The 19,409-nt window shown below is 48.6% G+C and overlaps 1 protein-coding gene and 1 long non-coding RNA gene across 12 annotated transcripts in view; one reads left to right on the top strand and one right to left on the bottom strand.

Annotated features, from left to right (window-relative positions):
- LOC129555832 (uncharacterized) overlaps positions 1-11,402 on the bottom strand; it is a 92,704-nt gene extending 81,302 nt beyond the window's left edge. For both annotated transcript variants that reach the window (XR_016038728.1, XR_016038727.1), the window contains exon 1: positions 11,288-11,402. This is a non-coding gene — a long non-coding RNA (uncharacterized LOC129555832). The remainder of the gene's footprint in view (positions 1-11,287) is intronic.
- On the top strand, positions 10,422-19,120 carry FXYD4 (FXYD domain containing ion transport regulator 4). Of its 10 annotated transcripts, XM_088841883.1 has the most exons (12): positions 10,422-11,276; positions 13,065-13,209; positions 13,301-13,414; positions 14,611-14,723; positions 16,362-16,425; positions 17,110-17,142; positions 17,257-17,280; positions 17,962-18,036; positions 18,141-18,177; positions 18,287-18,444; positions 18,726-18,763; positions 18,927-19,120. In XM_088841883.1, exons 3-12 carry the CDS (start codon positions 13,369-13,371, stop codon positions 19,014-19,016), a joined length of 678 nt encoding a protein of 225 aa, XP_088698009.1. In that variant the 5' UTR covers positions 10,422-11,276; positions 13,065-13,209; positions 13,301-13,368; the 3' UTR covers positions 19,017-19,120. The 10 variants fall into 10 exon arrangements, with proteins under 10 accessions (XP_088698009.1, XP_088698017.1, XP_088698013.1 ...); XM_088841887.1 differs by lacking the exon at positions 10,422-11,276 and having other exon boundaries at positions 12,260-13,209; positions 18,287-18,470; XM_088841885.1 differs by lacking the exon at positions 10,422-11,276 and having other exon boundaries at positions 12,260-13,209; positions 14,629-14,723.
- Positions 19,121-19,409: the final 289 nt, after the last annotated feature.

Here is a 19,409-nt window from a genome sequence, read left to right on the forward strand (position 1 = left end):
ACACGCTGCAATTAAGAGTTTGCATGCCTCAACTAAGACCCAAGACAAATAAATACTTAAAAAAAAAAAAAGATCCTGCTGTATTTTCTCAGGGAAGGAGCCTCCAGAAATTCTGGGACTAAGCCAAAGTCAGGCCATCGGTGGCCCAGCAGTGAGGTTGTCAGGGAGGAGGCAAAGTCCTCCAGTAAAACACTCATGTATCGAGTGCTAGCTGCCAGGCACCTCCACCTCAGCTCATCCTAAGTGTGGGTGATGTGCCCTCATCTCCCTCTCTCAGGAAAGGAATATCCTCCCAGGGGAAGTAACGGGCCCAAAACAATGCAGCTTAGAAGTGCTTGGGTCAGGACCTGAACCTGAGTTGGCACCCAAACCCATGACCCTAGATGCCAAGCCACTCTGCCCATTGTGAGGTTTCAGGAGTTCAAGAACGAAGGCCAGGACTTCCCTGGCAGTCCAGTGGTTAGGACTCCAAACTTCTACTGCAGGGGCCCTAAGTTCGATCCCTGGTCAGGGAACTAATCCTGTAAACTGCATCACACAGCCAAAATAAAAAAAGAGATGAAAGGGCCAGGAACAGCCTTGACAAAGTGGCTCCCAGGAACGCTGGGGTTGGGGGAGGACAGAAAGGGAGTGGTGTGGTGGGAACAGACATGTGTAGGACATTTTTCAGAAAGGGAAGAAGAATCCAAGTGGCAGCTTGAGGGCCTGGCAGTGTCTAATAGACTCTGTTACAGGAGCTGGGAGAGAGGCCATGCTGAAGAGGCCAGGGGAGGCTGGAGGGGAAGAGTAGGCAATGAGCTCTGCAAAGAGCTGTGTGTGGGACTTCCCTGGTGGCCCACAGGATAAGAATCTGCCTGCCAATGCAGGGAACGTGGATTTGATCCCTGGTCCAAGAAGAGAAATTTAGAATCATGATCTTTCAGTGAGGAAGGATAAAGACCCCCAGGCACTGGATGTTATATTTTAGAGAATAATTATAAAGACTGATCCCTGGGCATTTCAACTTTAAAAGGTCATGAGGGTGAGCAGCAACCAGCAAAGGAGTCCAAGAAGGACCAGCCAGTGGGGTAAGAGAACCATGGGACAGTGGTGCTGGAGGCCAAGGAAAAAACTATGAATACTTCAAAGAGAAAGAAATGATCATCCATGAAATATCTGCTAGGTCAAGAAAGACCAGTGGGGTCATGCTTTCCTACTGATGGGAATGTTTCAGTGGAGGAGGACAGAGGAACTGCAGGAGTGGAGGAACATGTCTCTGAGCAAGGAGAGGCAATGAGGTCACTTGGAGGAGCAGAAGACTTCACCCTGGAGGGCAGCCCAGAGCTTCCCTCCTGATTGCTTCTGTCAGGTTAGTCAAACTGAAACCAAGTTTTCACAGAGTCAGGGCAAGGAGGATGTTTTGGGAGAGTGAACTGGCCAGAAGCAGAAATGGCCACTCCAGTATTCTTGCCTGAAAAATTCCATGGACAGGGGAGCCTGGAGGGCTTGGCGGGCTACAGTCCATGGAGTCCAGAAGAGTTGGACACGACTGACCAACTAACACACATGGAGTAGGAGCATGAAAGGCAGTGCCAAGGTCAGTTCCAAGCTCAGAGTCATGTTTAAATCATCAGGGTGGTTGTGGAGGTCCGTCTCCCTGGGCTATTAATCCATGGACAGGAGTGGAATACAAGGGGGCAGAACGCAGAGAAGGAAGGAGGCCAAGGTGGATGCAGGCAGTGACATCAGTGAAGGACCAGGGTGTACTGATCTGAGCTCTAAACTCTGCTCTGGGACCCAGGACCCTCAAGGCCCCCTCCGCACATCCCTCCATTTCCATCTAGGCTAGTAGCCCCACCCTGTCCTCCCAGTGCCTGCTGCCCTGGGCACCAGACCTCATCTCACCTCCAATTCCATCTCCCTGGGTTATACTTGAGAGATGAAAAGAGTAGCCAGATGAAAGCTGAGGTTTGTTTACTATCACCATGGAGACCACGGTGGTCTGCTGTGTGTGGGTGGGGCTTAGGGGCTGAGGCCCCTGGGAGAGAGGTGGGCTCTGGGACTTCACTGACCACTACCCTCAAGGACCTCTCTCTGCCCCTGAGCTGCAAGTCCTACAACCCCAAGGAACTGGATTATGCCAATAACTCAACTGGGCTTAGAAATATTCCTGCTCAGAGCCTCCAGATAAGAAACCAGCTGGCCCACACCTTGACTTGACCCCTGGGACCCTGCCAGAGAACCCTGCCTGGCACACCAGGACTCCTGACCCCATAACTGTGAGGTGAAAACAGGCATGCAGGATTTTTAGTTGCAGCATGTGGGATCTAGTTCCATAAGCAGGGATCTAACCCAGGCCCCCTGCATTGGGAGTGCGGAGTCTTAGCCACTGGACCGCCAGGGAAGTCCCGAGATGGTTATTGACCTGTTCCCCATGAACTCTCATTTCTGTTGGTCTACCTCACCTTGAACTCCTGTTCATGCTAGAACAGGCTGAATGTGGACTGGGAAGGTGAAGGGCAGGGCCAGAGCTTCTTCCAGAGTCTTTCGGTTCTTGACTATTTTCAGCTATCATCCACATACCAGAAAAATGTTTTGGAGAGGTGAATTATGTTCCCCTACAGCCCCCAGATGATGTGTGACCTCTGTAACCTGCCCTGGGACACCGCTCCTCCTCCGACCATGAGAGAAAACCTTCCCAAAGAAAAGGATAGGGCAGTGAAAAGTGAGAAGTACAGGTAAGCTTTGGAAGGGAGAGTGTTAGTCAAGTGCATGTGGTGTCCTTGGAGCTGCCGTGAGCCATGCGGATGTCACGCTGGCCTGCTGAGCTGCTGCCACCAAAGGCCACATCATCTAAGAGTCTATCCTGCATGAGAAGGGCACAGAGGACAGGGACCTTTGGTAAGAACATGGAACACAATGGGGACGTGCATGCTGCTGCTGCTGCTAAGTCACTTCAGTCGTGTCCAACTCTGTGCACCCCATAGACGGCAGCCCACCAGGCTCACCTGTCCCTGGGATTCTCCAGGCAAGAACACTGGAGTGAGTTGCCATTTCCTTCTCCAATGCATGAAAGTGAAAAGTGAAAGTGAAGTCACTCAGTCATGTCCGACTCATAGCGATCCCATGGACTGCAGCCCACCAGACTCCTCCATCCGTGGGATTTTCCAGGCAAGAGTACTGGAGTAGGTTGCCATTGCCTTCTCCGGGGGACATGCATACATAAGTGCTAAATAAAGACATGTGATATACGATGATAATTTAGGCTGATTGCTTTGAAGGCCCCAAAGACTCAGGTTCATAATGATCAACAACAACAGCCTGGACGGACTAGGTCCTCATGCAGAGTGCTGGAAATGCACACACGTGTCAGCAATATGAAGCATGAAGCATATAAAACGTTTCATAAAACAGAATCTGCCATCTATACAAGAAATGTATTACAGCTATCTCCCGACGGACAGAAACGAAGACTACTTTAATAAAAATTATGTTAGACAGGTATAGTGGTTACATAAATATTTTTTAAAATGAAGAAGAAGTGTAGAATAGCGCTTAAATTAATTCTAAGTGGAGAAATGGTATACATATGCCTAGTACGTGCATGCTCAGTCACTCAGTCATGTTCGACTCTTTGCAACCCCATGGACTGTAGCCTGCCAGGCTCCTCTGTCCATGGGATTTCCCAGGCAAGTATACTGAAGTGGGTTGCTATTTCCTCCCCCAGGGGATCTTCCCAACAGGGATTGAACCCACATCCCTTATGTCTCCTGCATTGACAGGTTGATTCTTTACCACTGTGCCACCAGGGAAGCCCATGCATAGTAAATATACAGATTTTTCTCTGTAGATTGGTAAAGACAGCCATTTGCATATCCAGTAGTTAGATAAATATAATGTCTAAGTTGACACTATTTACATAGGAAAATATATTTTTCACATTTCTTGATAAACAAGATGTATAGAGTGATTCAATAAACATATAATCAGATACTTAATGGTTAGTTAAGTGTAGTTGCTAAGGCACCTGAATGTTATGAAGACAAGCTTTTCCCACCAAAAGCTTCAGCCAGGTCAAGCTGAAGACAGTCCTGTCAAGTCCCGTATCAAGAGTACCAGTGGGCGCACTGACCCATGGGGAGAGCACCAGCCAGGGGTAAGAATGGATAAGAAGGGCTTCCCTGGTGACTCAGTGGTAAAGAACCCGCCTGCCAATGCAGGAAACCTGGGTTCAACCCCTGATCTGGTAAGATCCCACATGCCGAGGAGCAACTAAACCCGTGTGCCACAACTATTGAGCCTGTGCTCTAGAGTCTGGGAGCTGAAACTACTGAAGTCCATGTGCCCTAGAGCCCATGCTCCACAACGAGAAAAGCCACTGCAATGAGAAGCCTGTGCATTGCAACTTGAGAAAAGCCCACACAACAATGAAGACCCAGAACAGCCCAAAATAAATAATTTTTTTTTAAAAAGAATGAATGAAAAATACAAGAATGTGATAGTAATGGCATTCCATAGGCACTGGGCACTTAGGTTGATCTCAGTTACCTCCCCAGGTGGATTTACCCCAAGTTCAGTTCAGTTCAGTCGCTTAGTCGTGTCCGACTCTCCGTGACCCCATGAATCACAGCACGCCAGGCCTCCCTGTCCATCACCAACTCCCAGAGTTCACTCAAACTCATGTCCACAGAGTCGGTGACACCATCCAGCCATCTCATTCTCGGTCGTCCCCTTCTCCTCCCGCCCCCAACCTTTCCCAGCATCAGAGTCTTTTCCAGTGAGTCAACTCGTCGCATGAGGTGGCCAAAGTATTGCAGTTTCAGCTTTAGCATCAGTCCTTCCAATGAACACCCAGGATCAATCTCCCTTAGAATGGACTGGTTGGATCTCCTTGCGGTACAAGGGACTCTCAAGAGTCTTCTCCAACACCACAGTTCAAAAGCATCAATTCTTCGGCGATCAGCTTTCTTCACACCCCAAGTTAGAGTAGAGGAAACTGGGGCCCAACAAGGAAACATCTGGTGCACTAGGAACTTTATAAATTTTAGGTATCATGAGAATTAATGGGCTACTCCTGATTTGTAAAGGCAACTTCAGGGTAGAGTAAATCTGCTGCTCCCAAAATCTACTTCTCACTAACCTGAGAGTGTCCAGTGGGAGCTGCAGAGGGGAAGAACCAATGCGGAAGCAGTCCTTGACTGCCACCTAGTGGCTTTTAGGGGTGGACTCCTCCCTGTCTCCCCAGATGAAAACCACCTTGGGATCCCACACACTTTCTTGCCAGAGGCCAGGCCACAGAAAGGCCCCTGGGTAAGTGAAATGATGACCTGACCACTGGCTTCAGGCCTGGTGGGGCTGTGGCCTGAGGGCAGTTTCTGGGCCTGGCCTGGAGGGACAGTAATGTCAAAGAGAAACTAAGGCAGGGAGGCATTGAGAGACATGTGGATATAACAAAGATACAGAAATAAAGATGACAACAACTTAAAAGAGACCCAGAGGGATGAGAGAGAGACAGAAAGAGAGTCTCAGACAAATTCAGAAAGCAACACCAAGCAACATTCGGAGACACAGACACACAGAAGGCTGCCGCAGGTGGGAAGACCCACCAAACAGGAAAAGCCCTGCTGTTCCCGTGGACTTCCAGGTAGTCCTCCAGTCCCTCCAAATAAATACGCCTTTCAGAAGGTCCTGGCATGCTAATTCCTAGTCCTTTCTGAGACTCATTAGTACAAATTAGCTTATTTCAGGACTTTCCCTGGAACAGGCTGAGGTGCCACCTCTGCTGTGGCAGGTCCAGATTTACAGCTTCTGAAACCTGGCAGCCATTGTCTCTTTGCCCTTCCCTTTCTCCTGGTGAGTGTATTTCCCAGGTCTCCTTCATATATGTAATGTATATTTTCTTATACATAAAAACCTCTGTAGGGACTTCCCTGATGGTCCAGTGGCTAAAACTCCACTCTCCCAGCACAGGGGGCCTGGGGACCAGAGAACTAAATCCCATATGCTACAACTGAAGATCCCGCATGCCGCAACCAAGACCCAGAACAACCAAATAAATAAATAAATATATATATTTTAAAACTTCAGTAGGGACTTCCCTGGCAGTCCAGTGGTTAAGGATCTGTGCTTCCACTGCAGGGGGTACAGGTTCCATCCTTGGTCAGGAAATTAAGATTCCACAAGCTGTGTGGTTGGGCCGAAAAGTTAAAAAAAAAAAAAAATTCTGTAGCACTTTGCTTGGAGAAAACAAAACTGACTATGGGTTTCCTCCCAACTGACTCTGTTTTGCTGAGGCATAAAGAGCTGTGAATTTGGAGGGTCCAGGGATCTGTCCTGGCTTGCTAAAGACTCCTGACTGGCTGATGAAAAACAGGCTCTGTTTTAACCCACCGTGGACACCTTGTGGCTTTACCTGCCCCATGCAGTCTGCTAATTTTTGTGTCGTGTTCCAGGACCACCTCCTTGCTGACACTTAGCAAGCTCCTGGAGAACATGGGGTGAGTTAACAGCGGAGGGACTTGGGAAGGTAGGAAATGTCAACTCCCAACTTCAGTTCTCCTGCATTCTCTTCTCACCTTCCCCAACTAGTCTCACCCCGAGGCCACTGTCTGTGGCCTAGAGGCCTAGATTATGACCTTCCGGATTCTCTTTCTTTTTAACTTTTTTGGCCATGCCACACAGCACACAGGATTTTAGTTTCTCAGTCAGGGATGGAACTTGCACCCCCCTGCAATGAAAGCATGGAGTCTTAACCACAGAACTGCCAGGGAAGTCACCTGGATTCTAATTCGGATCCTACTACTTACCATCTGGCTCTCCTTGCTTCCGCTTCCCCAAATATGACAGAATACTAATAGGGTCCACTTCATAACATTGTCGTGAGGATTCAGTTAATACTGCCAAGTGTGGCACTGAACAGAGTTAAAACTTGGGACTTTGGAGTCAGTCTGGCCTTGGAGAATTCATTTAATCCTTCCAAACTTCCATTTCTCATCTGTAAAATGGGCACACACTTTGCAGTATTAACTCTGGAAGTCCAGTGGTTAAGACTCGGTGCTTTCACTGCCCTGGGCCCAGGTTCAATCCCTAGTCCAAGAAATAAGATCCCACAAGCCATGCAGTGAAAAACAACAACAACAAAAAAAAAAAAAAAAAAGCAATTGTTCTGTTATTCTAAATACATATGAATTTTCACACAAACATATTATGTTCATACTTTTGTGTTCTTTTTCTTAGAACTTTCAGCACTGAGCCGGTTTCAACTCCCACTTCCAAGATCTGCCCTTGCCTCTCTTCTGGGGCTGGTATGTTTGTGCTCTGAGGGCCTTACGTGGGGCATTGCTGCTGGGCACCACGTTTGCACTATTCCAGTTTTCAGAAGCAATGCCTCTTGTTTCCCAAGGCAGGTATGCCAATTTAGAAATCAAACTGAGATCCTGTGCACCCCACTCTGCCCAAGCCTAGGAGCTTTGAAGGTCTTAGTCACCATGGATGAAAAAGTAGAATACAGCAAACTCCATCCCAGTTCTAGTGGCAAAACTGGTTCTCCAAGTGCTGCGTGCAATGAAAGTGCAGAGCAGGGAGCAGGGATGGCCTCAGACCCTCACTATGGAAAATTCCAGTGTTGATCATTAGAAGTTAATATATTAATATTTTACTAGTTTATTAAGAACTTAAAGACTTTATGCATGAAACTACAAGACATTCTACATAACAGGAGGCAAAAGTGCTACACAACTTTTAAAATATGATTTCCCATTGTTTACTAATCTTCAACTTCAGTAGTTCCTTTTAATTTGGTAAACATTTCTGGGAGGAACTTGTCAGCCTGTTATGTAGTCTGATTGGAGTAGAACAGAACAGTAGCTCTCTACATTAGGGGACTTTTAGATGAGCTACTGTAGTGGAAACAACAAAGACTTTGTCAAGCTTTGATTGCTTTTGAATCCAGATTTCAGGTGGCCACAAATTAAATGCATTCTTTATCCTCCAGGCAAGGTTCTAGAAACTACTGACATTCATAGTCATATTCAATGCTGACAAACACAGAATTAAGACCCCTTCCAATCTTAGTGTCTTTGGTCTGTTGAACTACTGTTTTCAGCTTTCAACCGTAACATTCAAAGCCAGTAAAAACATTCTTTTATTCTATTATTGCCAAATAAGTAAGTAATGCTTTTTATCAGACACTTAATCTTATTATAACTAACTTATACAAAGATGTGGATAAACAAGTTTGAAGGAGAGACGTTTCTTGGAATGAGAGCAACTTGATCTAGATAAGAGACCCTTTTCATAAATTATGCTCTAATCTGAAATCTGGGTATGCATTTGACTTCATTGGCTCAGTTTAACAAGGGTGAAATGGGCCAAGGGAAATTTATGACTATGTCAACACAAATATTTTTAAACCTGTATTTCAAACACTGGCCAACTCTAACCTTCTGAGAAGGCAGTGTCTCTCCCCCATCACTATATAACTCAGCTGCTTTATGTGTCTTCACTATACTCGTCAATGTCAATCAATTCTTGAAATATTATACCAGCTTTTTTCTCTTTCCAACTCATCCTCATCATGTCAGCCGTTCAAGGCAGAAGCTTTGCATTACCCAGTTGGAACCCTCAGTTCCTGGAAAAGGTGCCAGAACAGTAGTAAAATTCAAGACAGACATTGAATCAGTGAATACATACCAAGTAATTATATTAGAATGAAAATACTTTGAAAGATGTAAGATCAAATTATAACATTAAATTTAAAAAGCATCGTAGACACTTCCCTGGTTATCCAGTGTGGTTAAGACTCTACCCTTCCAATGCAAGGGACACTGGATCAATCCTTGGTTGGGGAACTAAGATCCCACATGCTGTGTGGCAAGGCCAAAAATAAATACATAAATAAGTACATACTTCAATTTAAAAAAAAAGCACAGTACACATTGTACATGTATATACATGCATGCTAAGTTGCTTCAGTCACATCTGAAACTCTTTGCAACCCTATGGACTATAGCTCGGCAGACTACTCTGTCCATGGGATTCTCCAGGCAAGAATACTGGAGTGGGTTGCCATGCCCTCCTCCAGGGGATTTTCCCAACCCAGGGGTCTAACCCACATCTCCTGCATTGGCAGGAAGACTCTTACCACTAGTGACACCTGGGAAGCCCAGTACATATATAGTAATATCAACTTTCCCACAATTGGCATGTTAGTGAAAATAAAATACACGTTTATCGACACAAATATCTAAACAGATAGGCATCAGCCTAAAATTCACATATGCATGCACACCAAAGAGAAATACACACACACACACACACACACACACATATATATCTGCAATATACAATCTAAAAAACATTGAAATTTTACAATTCAAATGGGAGAATTGTTTGGTATGTGAAATCAAAGCTGTTTTTAAATAACATTCAAAAAAAACAATCACATGCAGTTTAACGTGGAGAGGGGTGGTTAAAAGAACTGGTTCTGGAGCTGTCATTTCCAGTTGTGAGGTTGGGTGCTTCTTTTTTTAATTTTTAATTGGAAAATAATTGCTTTATAATATTGTATTGACTTCTTCCATAAACAACTTGAATCAGCCACAGGTACACACACGTCCCCTCCCCCACGAGCCTCTCTCCCACCCCTGACTCCATCCCACCCCTCTAGGTTGTCAGAGCGCTGAGCTCCCTGTTACACAGCAACTTCCCAGCAAGCTTCTCTTAATCTCTCTTCACCTAGTTTCCTCATCCCGAAACAAGGTGAGTGTCTTCTCTGGAAAGGTTGCGATGATGACATGAACTAACATGGGCAAAGTGGTGGAAAGTAGCCTGCCAGGTAGCAAGCGCTCACCAAGGCTGCCACTGTGGCTACACCCAGAGTGCGGGGCGCTAGTCCCCTTACCCTTCAGGTCGTCATCATCTGAGGGCGTGACACACATCGATAGATAATCCGCATTATGATGTGCTCAGCGGTGGCCTGTGTCACCAGGTGGATAAAGGAGTGACTTTTCAGGGAATTCTGAAGTAAGGGACAGGGTTGGCTATGGGGGAGGTGACACAATGGAAAGGTTTATTTCGGAAGCGGTTGACTGGGCGGTGTGTCCAGGAGGTACTTCAATAATAAGGTCGAGGGCTGAGGAGTATGGTTGAGACATGAGCAGCAGTTGGACAAGGAAGCTAAGAAGCCCCTGGGGGAGCTCTAACAGAAGCGGAATAAAGGGTCGATGAGAAATGACATCTCCCGGTGTGTTTTGGGAACCCTTGTGCTTCTCTCCTCTCGCACAGGGTTTCACCCTCACTCCTCGAAGGGCCTTCTCAAACGCAACTCTAACAATGTCTCTCCGCGGCTTGAAGCCCTCCCTCCCACGGTCCACTGCCGGCTTTCTGGCCTCGCTCCCTGCGGTCCGCCTGCACGGCTCGCCGCCCTCTTCCTTGGCCCCCTGAGGTCATCCGATGCTGTCCCTTCACCTCAGCTATCCCTCACAGCCTCTAAGGACCCAGGTCCGGAAGGCTGCGGCCATCTCGGCGGCAGGAACGGACAAACGGGTGAACACAGGCTCCAGAAACGACCTAACTAGAACCCCGACAGTTACAGGCTGACGCAGGGGAGAAAGGAAAACTGCGCACGCGCAATAGGACGGCTGCCTGACAGCCGCTCGCGAGAACCCAAGCAGGGCCAATCCGCACGCGACTGAGCGCGACCGCTTCCACGCCAGAAAAGCCCTGCCCACACGCCCGGGCCCGCGCCTGCGCCGCACAGGCGGCTTTGCCCAAGGCCCCGCCTCAGCCCCCTTTCCTTGGTGCCGATTGGCTGGAGGTCATCATAGTCCTGCTCCGAATGGCTGTTTCTCGGTCCCCTGCACGAGGAATAGTGGGTACGGATGGCTTCTTGGAAGGACATCCTAAAAGTCAATGAACTCTTTTTGGCCGGAGTTGGCCGAAGAGAGCCAGGCAGTCACTGACTGTCGCAGAGACCTCCAGATCCCCATTCTTGAGACACTCCCCCACATCGTTTCAGTATTCCCTCGTCTGGAAGGCTCTTAGATCGCGCAACGTGACGGGCCCCTCCTGCCGCCTCCCAAATGCGCAGGAGTCAGCCTAGACCGAGATCCAGGGAAAAGCCCTCAAACTGCCGCTACCCTTCAAATGGCCTTCCCTGCACTCATTCACCTCGTCTTACACCCATTCACCTCCTGCTCTCATGGTCCTCAAAGAAAGTGAGACCCAGGTCTGTGGGCGAGGAGCCCAGCACCCTGAGCACACAGAAAGGGACCTGCGGAACATGTCAGCCAATGAAGGTAATACATACCCAGATGCGGAAGAAACAGGAATAAGAACAGGGGGGCACCTGACGGAGACAGCACAGAGGGGTCCAGGTGGGAGTTCAGTATTTCTGACAACTGGGAGAAGCCCCAGAGATTTCCTTTGTCCTTGTTCTCTCATGAATGAGGTCTTTTCTCTCCTCTACCAGATTCATCAAAATAGACAATCTCAGCTTTCTACTGACGCCTGTGACATTCAGTCTATCATCGAAGGCAGGAAAAAACACTCCCACTCTGCGACAGGCGTAATACTACCCACTTCCCTTTTATCTGTGGACAGCCTTAGCTAATTCCTGTTTTAGTATCTTTCTTCAGAAAAATTAATGACTTTGAGGATGCATCTATGTTCTCCGCAGAGTAACTGGTAATGCTTTGAGAAGGCGAAAAGTATAGTTTGGGAGTATGAAGAGCTTTGGCAGTGACTGACGCGAGCAGAAGAGAGAGTCCTGGGTGTGAGTGCTGATTTTCAGGTGGCCACTCTTGGCAACAGACTTCCCTTGTTCCACACAAGGTCCTTTGTATCATTTGCAGCACCGAAGTCCCGAAGGGGAAGGGAGAGTTCAGAGCTGGATCTTGCTGCATTTTCTCTTTTGACTTTTGATACCTCTAGGCTCTCATCTGCATCCATCCGACTGAGGCTGGCTCTCCATCACCTATTCCTCCGAACCTTTCATCATCAGAGATTTGATTTCCCTGTAGGTCTCAGTTCCTCTCACCAAGTTCCCCATCTATTAGATAAGAAATCAGGCCCAAATGGATGGTTCCAGAAATTCTGATAAGGAATGCATGCCCAGGAAGCTGGGCAAGTGGCCAGATCTCCTTGAAAATGACTTCCTGAAAACAGCCTTCACGGCCAGTCCAGCCCCTCAGGAATCACATCTTGAGAGAGCAATTGTTCATCCTAAATACTCCAAACAAATGAGACACCTTTTTTTTTTTTTGCATGAGGTTTGAGAGATCTTAGTTCCCCAACCAGGGATTGAACCTGGGCCCCTTGCATTGGGAGCTTGGAATCTTAGCTAGTGAACCACCAGGGAAATGCCCCAAGACAATTCTTAATAATATACAAAGCTTGTAAAGTTTTCTACATGCACCTTCGTGATCACTTATAAGCACTGAGTTTAATATATCTAAGAAGCTAAATTCATTAGCTTGGGAGCTGATTTATGCTGCTTCCAGTGTGCAAAGCATTGTTGCCCACCACTGAGTGTGTGGCCAGCCTTTGGGGCCTCTCGGAGGGGACAGAAGCAACACTCAGTCTTAAGGCACCTACACCAAACTCTAGCAAAAGGGGGAGATGAGGTGGTAACTCACCGTGTGCTCACAGAAGTTACTCACAGGTGACTGGGCTCCCTCTCCCTGGTTCTGTCCTGGGCTCAACCTGTCCTCTACCTTCAACCATTGGCAATAACACCTGACACAGGTGAAGTTTTCCTTCTACCTGTTAAAGGTGATAATATCTCATGGTGATAGGGATGGGAATGGAGGATCCTTCAAGTGGACAGCAGCTTCAAGATGGAGTAAAAGTGCTAGAACCTTCTGGAGAAGTGGATCTGAGGTCTTTTTCATACTTCCTGGAGATCTTTTCAAGCACTTGAGACTTAAACAGTCCTCTTCCTACAAATGCTTGCTTTCTTGCTGTTTATTTCTCACATGTGGAGTATGAACACTTGAGCTGAGTTTCCACTCTGCTACCATGGCATACGATGTGACCTTGAGCAAGACTTTTATCTTCTCTGGAGCACAGTTTCTCTCATGCTGCAGGGCTCACTGTGTGTATACAAGGGCCATTCCCAGCTACACAAATAGCTCCTGTGAACTGAGCAGCATAATCAGATGTCATCGTCACAGCACACACTCAGCTCAGTCATAGTTCCCGCTTCATGGATGAGCAAACAGGCTGGAAGAGGTAAGTTGCTCAAGTGCATATAGCAAGTAACTGACAGAGCCTGCGGTTGACTTCAAGGTATGCACTACTAATGGTTTTTCTGAATCTTGAGTTTCACAGACTCTCCTTACGTGGGGCCTGGGAGGCATTCATTCCACAAATACAAATTGAGGACCAGCCATGGGTCAGCCCCTTGTGCCTGCAACACCTCCACCCCAAACCTCAGGTAAGTCCTGTTGTTACTGCAGTTTAGAGGAGAGGGAACTGAGGCTTGGAATGAAGGAGCTGATTGAGATCACCCACTGAGCTATTGGCAAGTTGAGGCCAGCTCTTTCTGGCCCCAGAAGCCCTGATTTAAACTCTGTACAAACTGAATCAAAAATAGGAAGCACCATGAAAGGTTTTCATGAGGAGGTGTCACATGTTTGCACTAGGAAGGTCCTCTCTGAATCCTTCCCACCCCTGTCTTTCAGGGCTCTGTCCTGCCCTCTGGCCCTTAGCACCGTGATCCACTGATGGCTTCCTGTCCTCAATGACTCAACAATTCAATCAAAATCTATTAGTATCCATGACTGGGCATTGGGAGGGAATAGGGAGGCAACAGTCCTGTTTCAGTTGGTCACCATGCATTGGAGAAGAGGGTGAAGAGAGAGGAATCAGGGAGGGGGGACAGGAGAATAGACATGCCTGCAGTCATCCAAGGTCATGGGCACAGGTAGAAGGCATGTGGTGGGGTGAGGGACAGGAAGAGAATTTGGCCAGGCATGGGGTCCACAGAGGGAGGTGGCCCACTCCTCATCTTGGGGCCGGTGGTCCTCCTCCTGCTCCCCACCTGGCCCCACCACCGTATCTTACACCCCTGCCCCCAGGCAGTAGGCAGGAACTGAGGACCTGGGGGGTGGTTCTGATTCCAGCTTCAGCCCCCTCCACCCACAGCTAAGTGGTTGTCAGGGCTGGTCATGGGGGGGCCATCTTAAGGGGTGCCCATCAGCCCCATTTCTTCCCCTCGATGAAACCCAGTCCAAGGAAAAGCAATGAGACCACTGAGCAAATGGAGCCTCAAGGCCAGACCCTGACTCTCCATTGACACCATGTTTCTGGGACACTCCCCTACAGAAGTCCTGGAACCCCTACTTTTGGTCTAAGTACCTAGAAACATCCTGGTTCCCTCCAGCACCTTTCTGGACCTCTCTTTTAGGGTCCAGGTGAGCTAAAGAAGCAGAAAGCCCACCTTCTCCTCATGAGAAGGGTCTGGGGCCCAGCCCACTCCCCACAATTGCCTTAGATTCTAAGCGGGCCTGGGTCCCTCACTCCACTGTCCACCAGGTGTGGCAGTCTCCTTTAAGAGCACACTGGGGAGAGGGAACTGCAGGAATCCTTCCAGATTCTCAAGGAATCTGACCAGTTCCTTCTGCCTGATAGTATTGTTGCCCTGGGCAGGCGGGGCCGCGGGCTTAAAAAACCGGAACCCACCTGGGCTGGACGCAGCCCTAGAAGCCTCCTCAGACCAGATCTCTGCACCAGCCGGCTCTCAGGTAAGTGGGTTTCTGCGAGGCCTTCGGGACTCCTTGGCAGAGGGATGGAGGTGGAGGGGTGGTCTGGGGTACCAGTCTGAGGAACGGTATGGTACCTGCCTAGGTATTCCCAGTAACAGATGTGTTTGGGGGTTTGGAGGACTGGAAGCTGCCTGCCCTGTGAGCACCATCATGGGTTGGGGGCTGGAGGAAACAGGAAGCAGTCTTTGGCTAAAGGATAAAGGGGAGTTGCGCCCCTCATGATCCAGGAGTTCCAGGGTGATAGAAGGGGCAGGGAGAAACAGAGGCCAGTGGAGGGCCCAATTTACAAATTGCTCAAAGCCAAAAGACCCCCATGTTCTGAGGAAACAGCTTAATAGTCCTGACTTCCTACTACAAAAAGATCCATGTACTTGTGTATTTACTTACTGTAACATGTTTCAGTACTTATTATGTGCTTGGCACTATTCTTGGGCTCAACATATAGTAACTCATTCAATTCAAACACAACCTTAGGAGGTTGTTCTTATAATTATCCTCATTTTTACAGGGCACTGAAGCACAGACAGGTTAAGTAACCTAGCTGAGTCACACAGCTATTAAGTGCTGAGAGAGGAATTCTCTGGCTAGCTGGGCCCAACACATAATAACTGGGGTTGCAATTTGGAACACTGACAATCCCTATGCCTGCCTGAGGCTAATAATAGGCAGAAAGCTGGGAGCGTCTTATCTCAAGGACACAGCCACCCTAAGGACTAATAAATGAAGACAGAAATAGTTCCCACCCTAAGGAGAAAGAAGGGGCCATGTCCCAGCCACCAGGCACTTTCCTGCTAACAGCAGTCTATACTCTGAGTACATGCTACCTGGAGTATGGTCCTTGGCCAGGGACTGGGGTGGGAGGTATTTGCCTGCACCCAGCATTTGCCCCCAACTCCTCCACTTCCCCTGTCCCACCGCTCACTCAGAGGAGTTCTGGGCATGCCCTGTGTGTGTGCACTCAGTCGTGTCTGACTCTTCGCAACCAATCCCATGGTCTGTAGTCCACCAGGTTCCTCTGTCCATGGGATTTCCCAGGCATGAATACTGGAGTGAGTTGCTATTTCCTTCTCTAGGAGATCTTCCCAGCCGAGGAATCAAATCCACATCTTCTGCATTGGCGGGAGGATTCTTTACCACTGCACTCCCTGGGAAGTCTGGGCATGCTGTAGCTGGAGGCTGTCTTGGACTTCAGCCTGGTAGTGCCCCAGGCCCAGATCTTTGGAAACAATACCTCAAGACCTTTGAGCTGGGAGTCAGGAAGGCAGGCACCAAAGTCTGAGTTAGAGCAGTAGCCCTCCTCCTGAGGGTGTATCAGGCATCTGATTACCAGATTTTAACAAAACCTCTTATGGCGCTTACTATTGGGTTGGCCAGAAAGTTTGTTTGAGTTTTTCCATCAGATGATACAAAAAAATCTGAACAAATTTCTTGGGCAACCCAATATGTGCAGGCATCACTCTAAGTATTAGAGGTATTACTAACTCTAGACAAGGACACAGAAATTAGTAACTTTCTCATGTCTACCCCACAAGCAGCCTTGAGATCTGTGCCACCGGGCTGTGTGAGTGTAGAGCTGGTCAGGGCTGTCTGACCCCAGCCTGCTCTCTTCTCCTGCAGACCGGTCCTGCGTGCCGCTGTGTCATGGAGGGAGTGACCCGGGCCCTTCTCCTCCTGTTGGCCGGTGAGTCCTCCCAGAGGCGACCCTGCTGCCACTCACTCACCTACCAAGGCTGTGAAAACCAGGACAGCATCTCATAAAGGGCGCCTGATGTTGAATAAATGGGTTTTCATTTAGACTGCCAACTTAAAGATAAACATAAAGGAAGTATTGAGTTGGCCAAAAGGTTTGTTTGGGTTTTCTGTAGATCTTACAACCTGAACGAACTTTTTGACCAACCTGATTACAGTAAGTTAGATGTTCCCAACATTATCCTGAATCATGGAACTTTGGGAAACTGTAATCACCTGTTGGCAAGAAGAGACCAGTGTTCCCTTCTTCTTTAGGAGGCAGACCATTAGCCAGGATCTGGGTAGGAAGCTTTTCAGGAGAGGGTAAAGATACCAACACACCATCCCATTTTTGAGTATAAGAAAGAATAACAGGAAGCCTGAGAAATAGCAGGAAGGGCTGGGATGGGAGAGCAGGGCATAAAGGCCAGAAAATAGGAGACAAAATCCTAGGTATGTTTGGGTTGGGTAGGTATGAGGAGGGGAACCAGTGACCTCAGGGTCCCCCCACCCCGTGCTCCAGTGCCCCAAGCAAGGCTGGTTGATCTTTTGCCTCTAGGCTGGCGACCTGCCTGCTGATTCATTTTGAGACCAGTATCATGAATTAACACCCAGTCCCTCTGCCTCTCTCACCCAGGACTGCCTGTCTTGGAAGCCAATGACGTGGTTGGTGAGTGAGGCCCCAAGCTGCTCTGCTGGCCCTGCCCCCATGGTTTCTCTCTTTCTTTCCCCACATCTTGCCTCCTGATTCTGGTCATTAATTTTTTTTTCTCCTTTCCTGTAGATAAAGACAGTCCCTTCTACTATGGTAAGAGCTGATATCCCTTGCCCCTGACCCCTACCCTTGCCTATGCTAGACCCCTTTGCTAGAGTTGGTAAGGGGTGATGTGGAGTCCAGTGTAGACAGAGCGGGGCTTGAGGGGGTGGGCAAGGAGGGGCAGAATGAGGATGAGACTGGGAATTAAAGAATCAGCACGGTGGATCAAAAGAACGACAGGCCAAAATGTAACATCATCTTTGGGAGAACTTTCCTCCAGCAAGGAGGTAAGGGGCCTGCAGGATGTTTAGGAAGACTCCTGGGAAAGTGGCTGGAGGCAGCTGGCTGATCTCCTTTGTTCCATTCACTCTCTCTTCTCTTGCCTTCCCCAGGACCAACTCCTTGCTGCCCTACAACCCCCGCAAGGAGGTGTCCTCTCCTGCCTGTCACTGTCCCCCACACACCCTCATCTTCCCTCTTCTCAGCTCAAATGCCACCTTTCAGCAAAGCTTTCCTTGATCATTCTTCAAAGCCTCTTCTTTTTCTGTGCATTTCTGCTTGATTTTTCTTCCTAATACTTGTTCCCACCAGATATGACATGATGTATTTATGAGTTTGTTCTGCTTGTTGCCTGGAATGTAAGTGTGTCTGTATAAGCAGGTGCAAATAACTAGCTGTTTGAATGAGTGGGGTGGAGCCAGGCTGATGCCAGCCTGCTCTCCATTCCCCTAGACTGGGAAGGCCTGCAGCTGGGTGGGATGATCTGTGCAGGCCTCATGTGCATCGCTGGACTCTTGTTCGCCCTGAGTGAGCAATGGGAATAGCCGGGTTGGGTGGAGGTGGGGAGCGGGCGGGAGGAGGGTGGCCCAGGCTTTCCGGGCTCTTTGCACTGGCTGTGTCTTTCTTCACAGGTGGCAAATGCAAATGCAAGAACAAGCAGAAGCACAGGTGAGACAGGGCCCTACTGTGTGTCCTTTGAGCTGAGCAGAGCAATTTGGGCATGCTGCTGCTGCTGCTAAGTCGCTTCAGTCATGTCCAACTCTGTGCGACCCCATAGACGGCAGCCCACCAGGCTCTACCATCCCTGGGATTCTCCAGGCAAGAATACTAGAGTGGGTTGCCATTTCCTTCTCCAATGCATGAAAGTGAAAAGTGAAAGTGAAGTCGCTCAGTCGTGTCCAACTCTTAGCGACCCCATGGACTGCAGCCTACCAGGTTCCTCCATCCCTGGGATTTTCCAGGCAAGAGTACTGGAGTGGGGTGCCATTGCCTTCTCCAAATTTGGGCATAATGTCCTACAATTTGGAAAAGGAGGACAGAGTCCTGGCTGTCCCTAGGTTTGCAGTAGAATTTGTTATTCACAGATAATCAACCCTGAGGGGGCCTCTGTCAGAGAAAGCTCTGACCCTTCATACTGTTTAAATTGGTACCAGGAATCTTGGTAGGGAAAAAGACAGAAAGTTTGAGGATGCTAATCTGATATGTTCCTTTCGCAGCTCCTTACCTGAGAAAGCTGTTCCACTCCTCACTCCAGGTGAGATGGACTTCTTTGAGAGCCTTCCTGGCACTCAGGCAGTAGAGCCGTGTAATTTGAGGATTAATACGGACTGTCCTGAACCAGTCAGCCTCGGGGATGCCTGAGGCTGAGGATGTGTCTATGGAGTTTGTGAGGACCTGACCCCACATTCTCTCCACAGGCTCTGCCAGTACCTGCTGAGCACAGGATCAGTTTCATGACCCTCCCTGCACTGGCTCCCATGCTGTCCCCTTCCCCTTGGGGGTCTTAACCCCTCAGGATGGCTTTTCTCTCTGTTGGTGGGCCCTGAGTCTCCCTTCTGATCAAAAGGCTGTCCAGAGCTTATTTCTAAATTAAATTTATCTCCCCCTCTGATGGACTTATGACCTTCTGTGGGTCTGGTTGGGGATGGGTAGGTTGGGAGGAGACGATAAAATCTTGCTCAGGAAAGCCCAGGCCCCCTCAGCTGGGGTGGGGCGGGGGATGTCCCATGGATGGCTGATGCATCTTGTGGCCACATGTTTGTCCTGAAGCCCATTCCCAGCATCCCCCCCACCGCCCTTTGAGGACCTCCTGATAACTGATCTCCTGCCTCATCAATTCACCATACAAGACACCTCAACATTATATCAAAGAACATTACAATTTCCACACCTTGCTTGAA

The sequence above is a fragment of the Moschus berezovskii genome, chromosome 12, assembly GCF_049115385.1.
Source record: "Moschus berezovskii isolate FMDL1 chromosome 12, NW_MosBer_1.0, whole genome shotgun sequence".
Classification (NCBI taxonomy): domain Eukaryota; kingdom Metazoa; phylum Chordata; class Mammalia; order Artiodactyla; family Moschidae; genus Moschus; species Moschus berezovskii.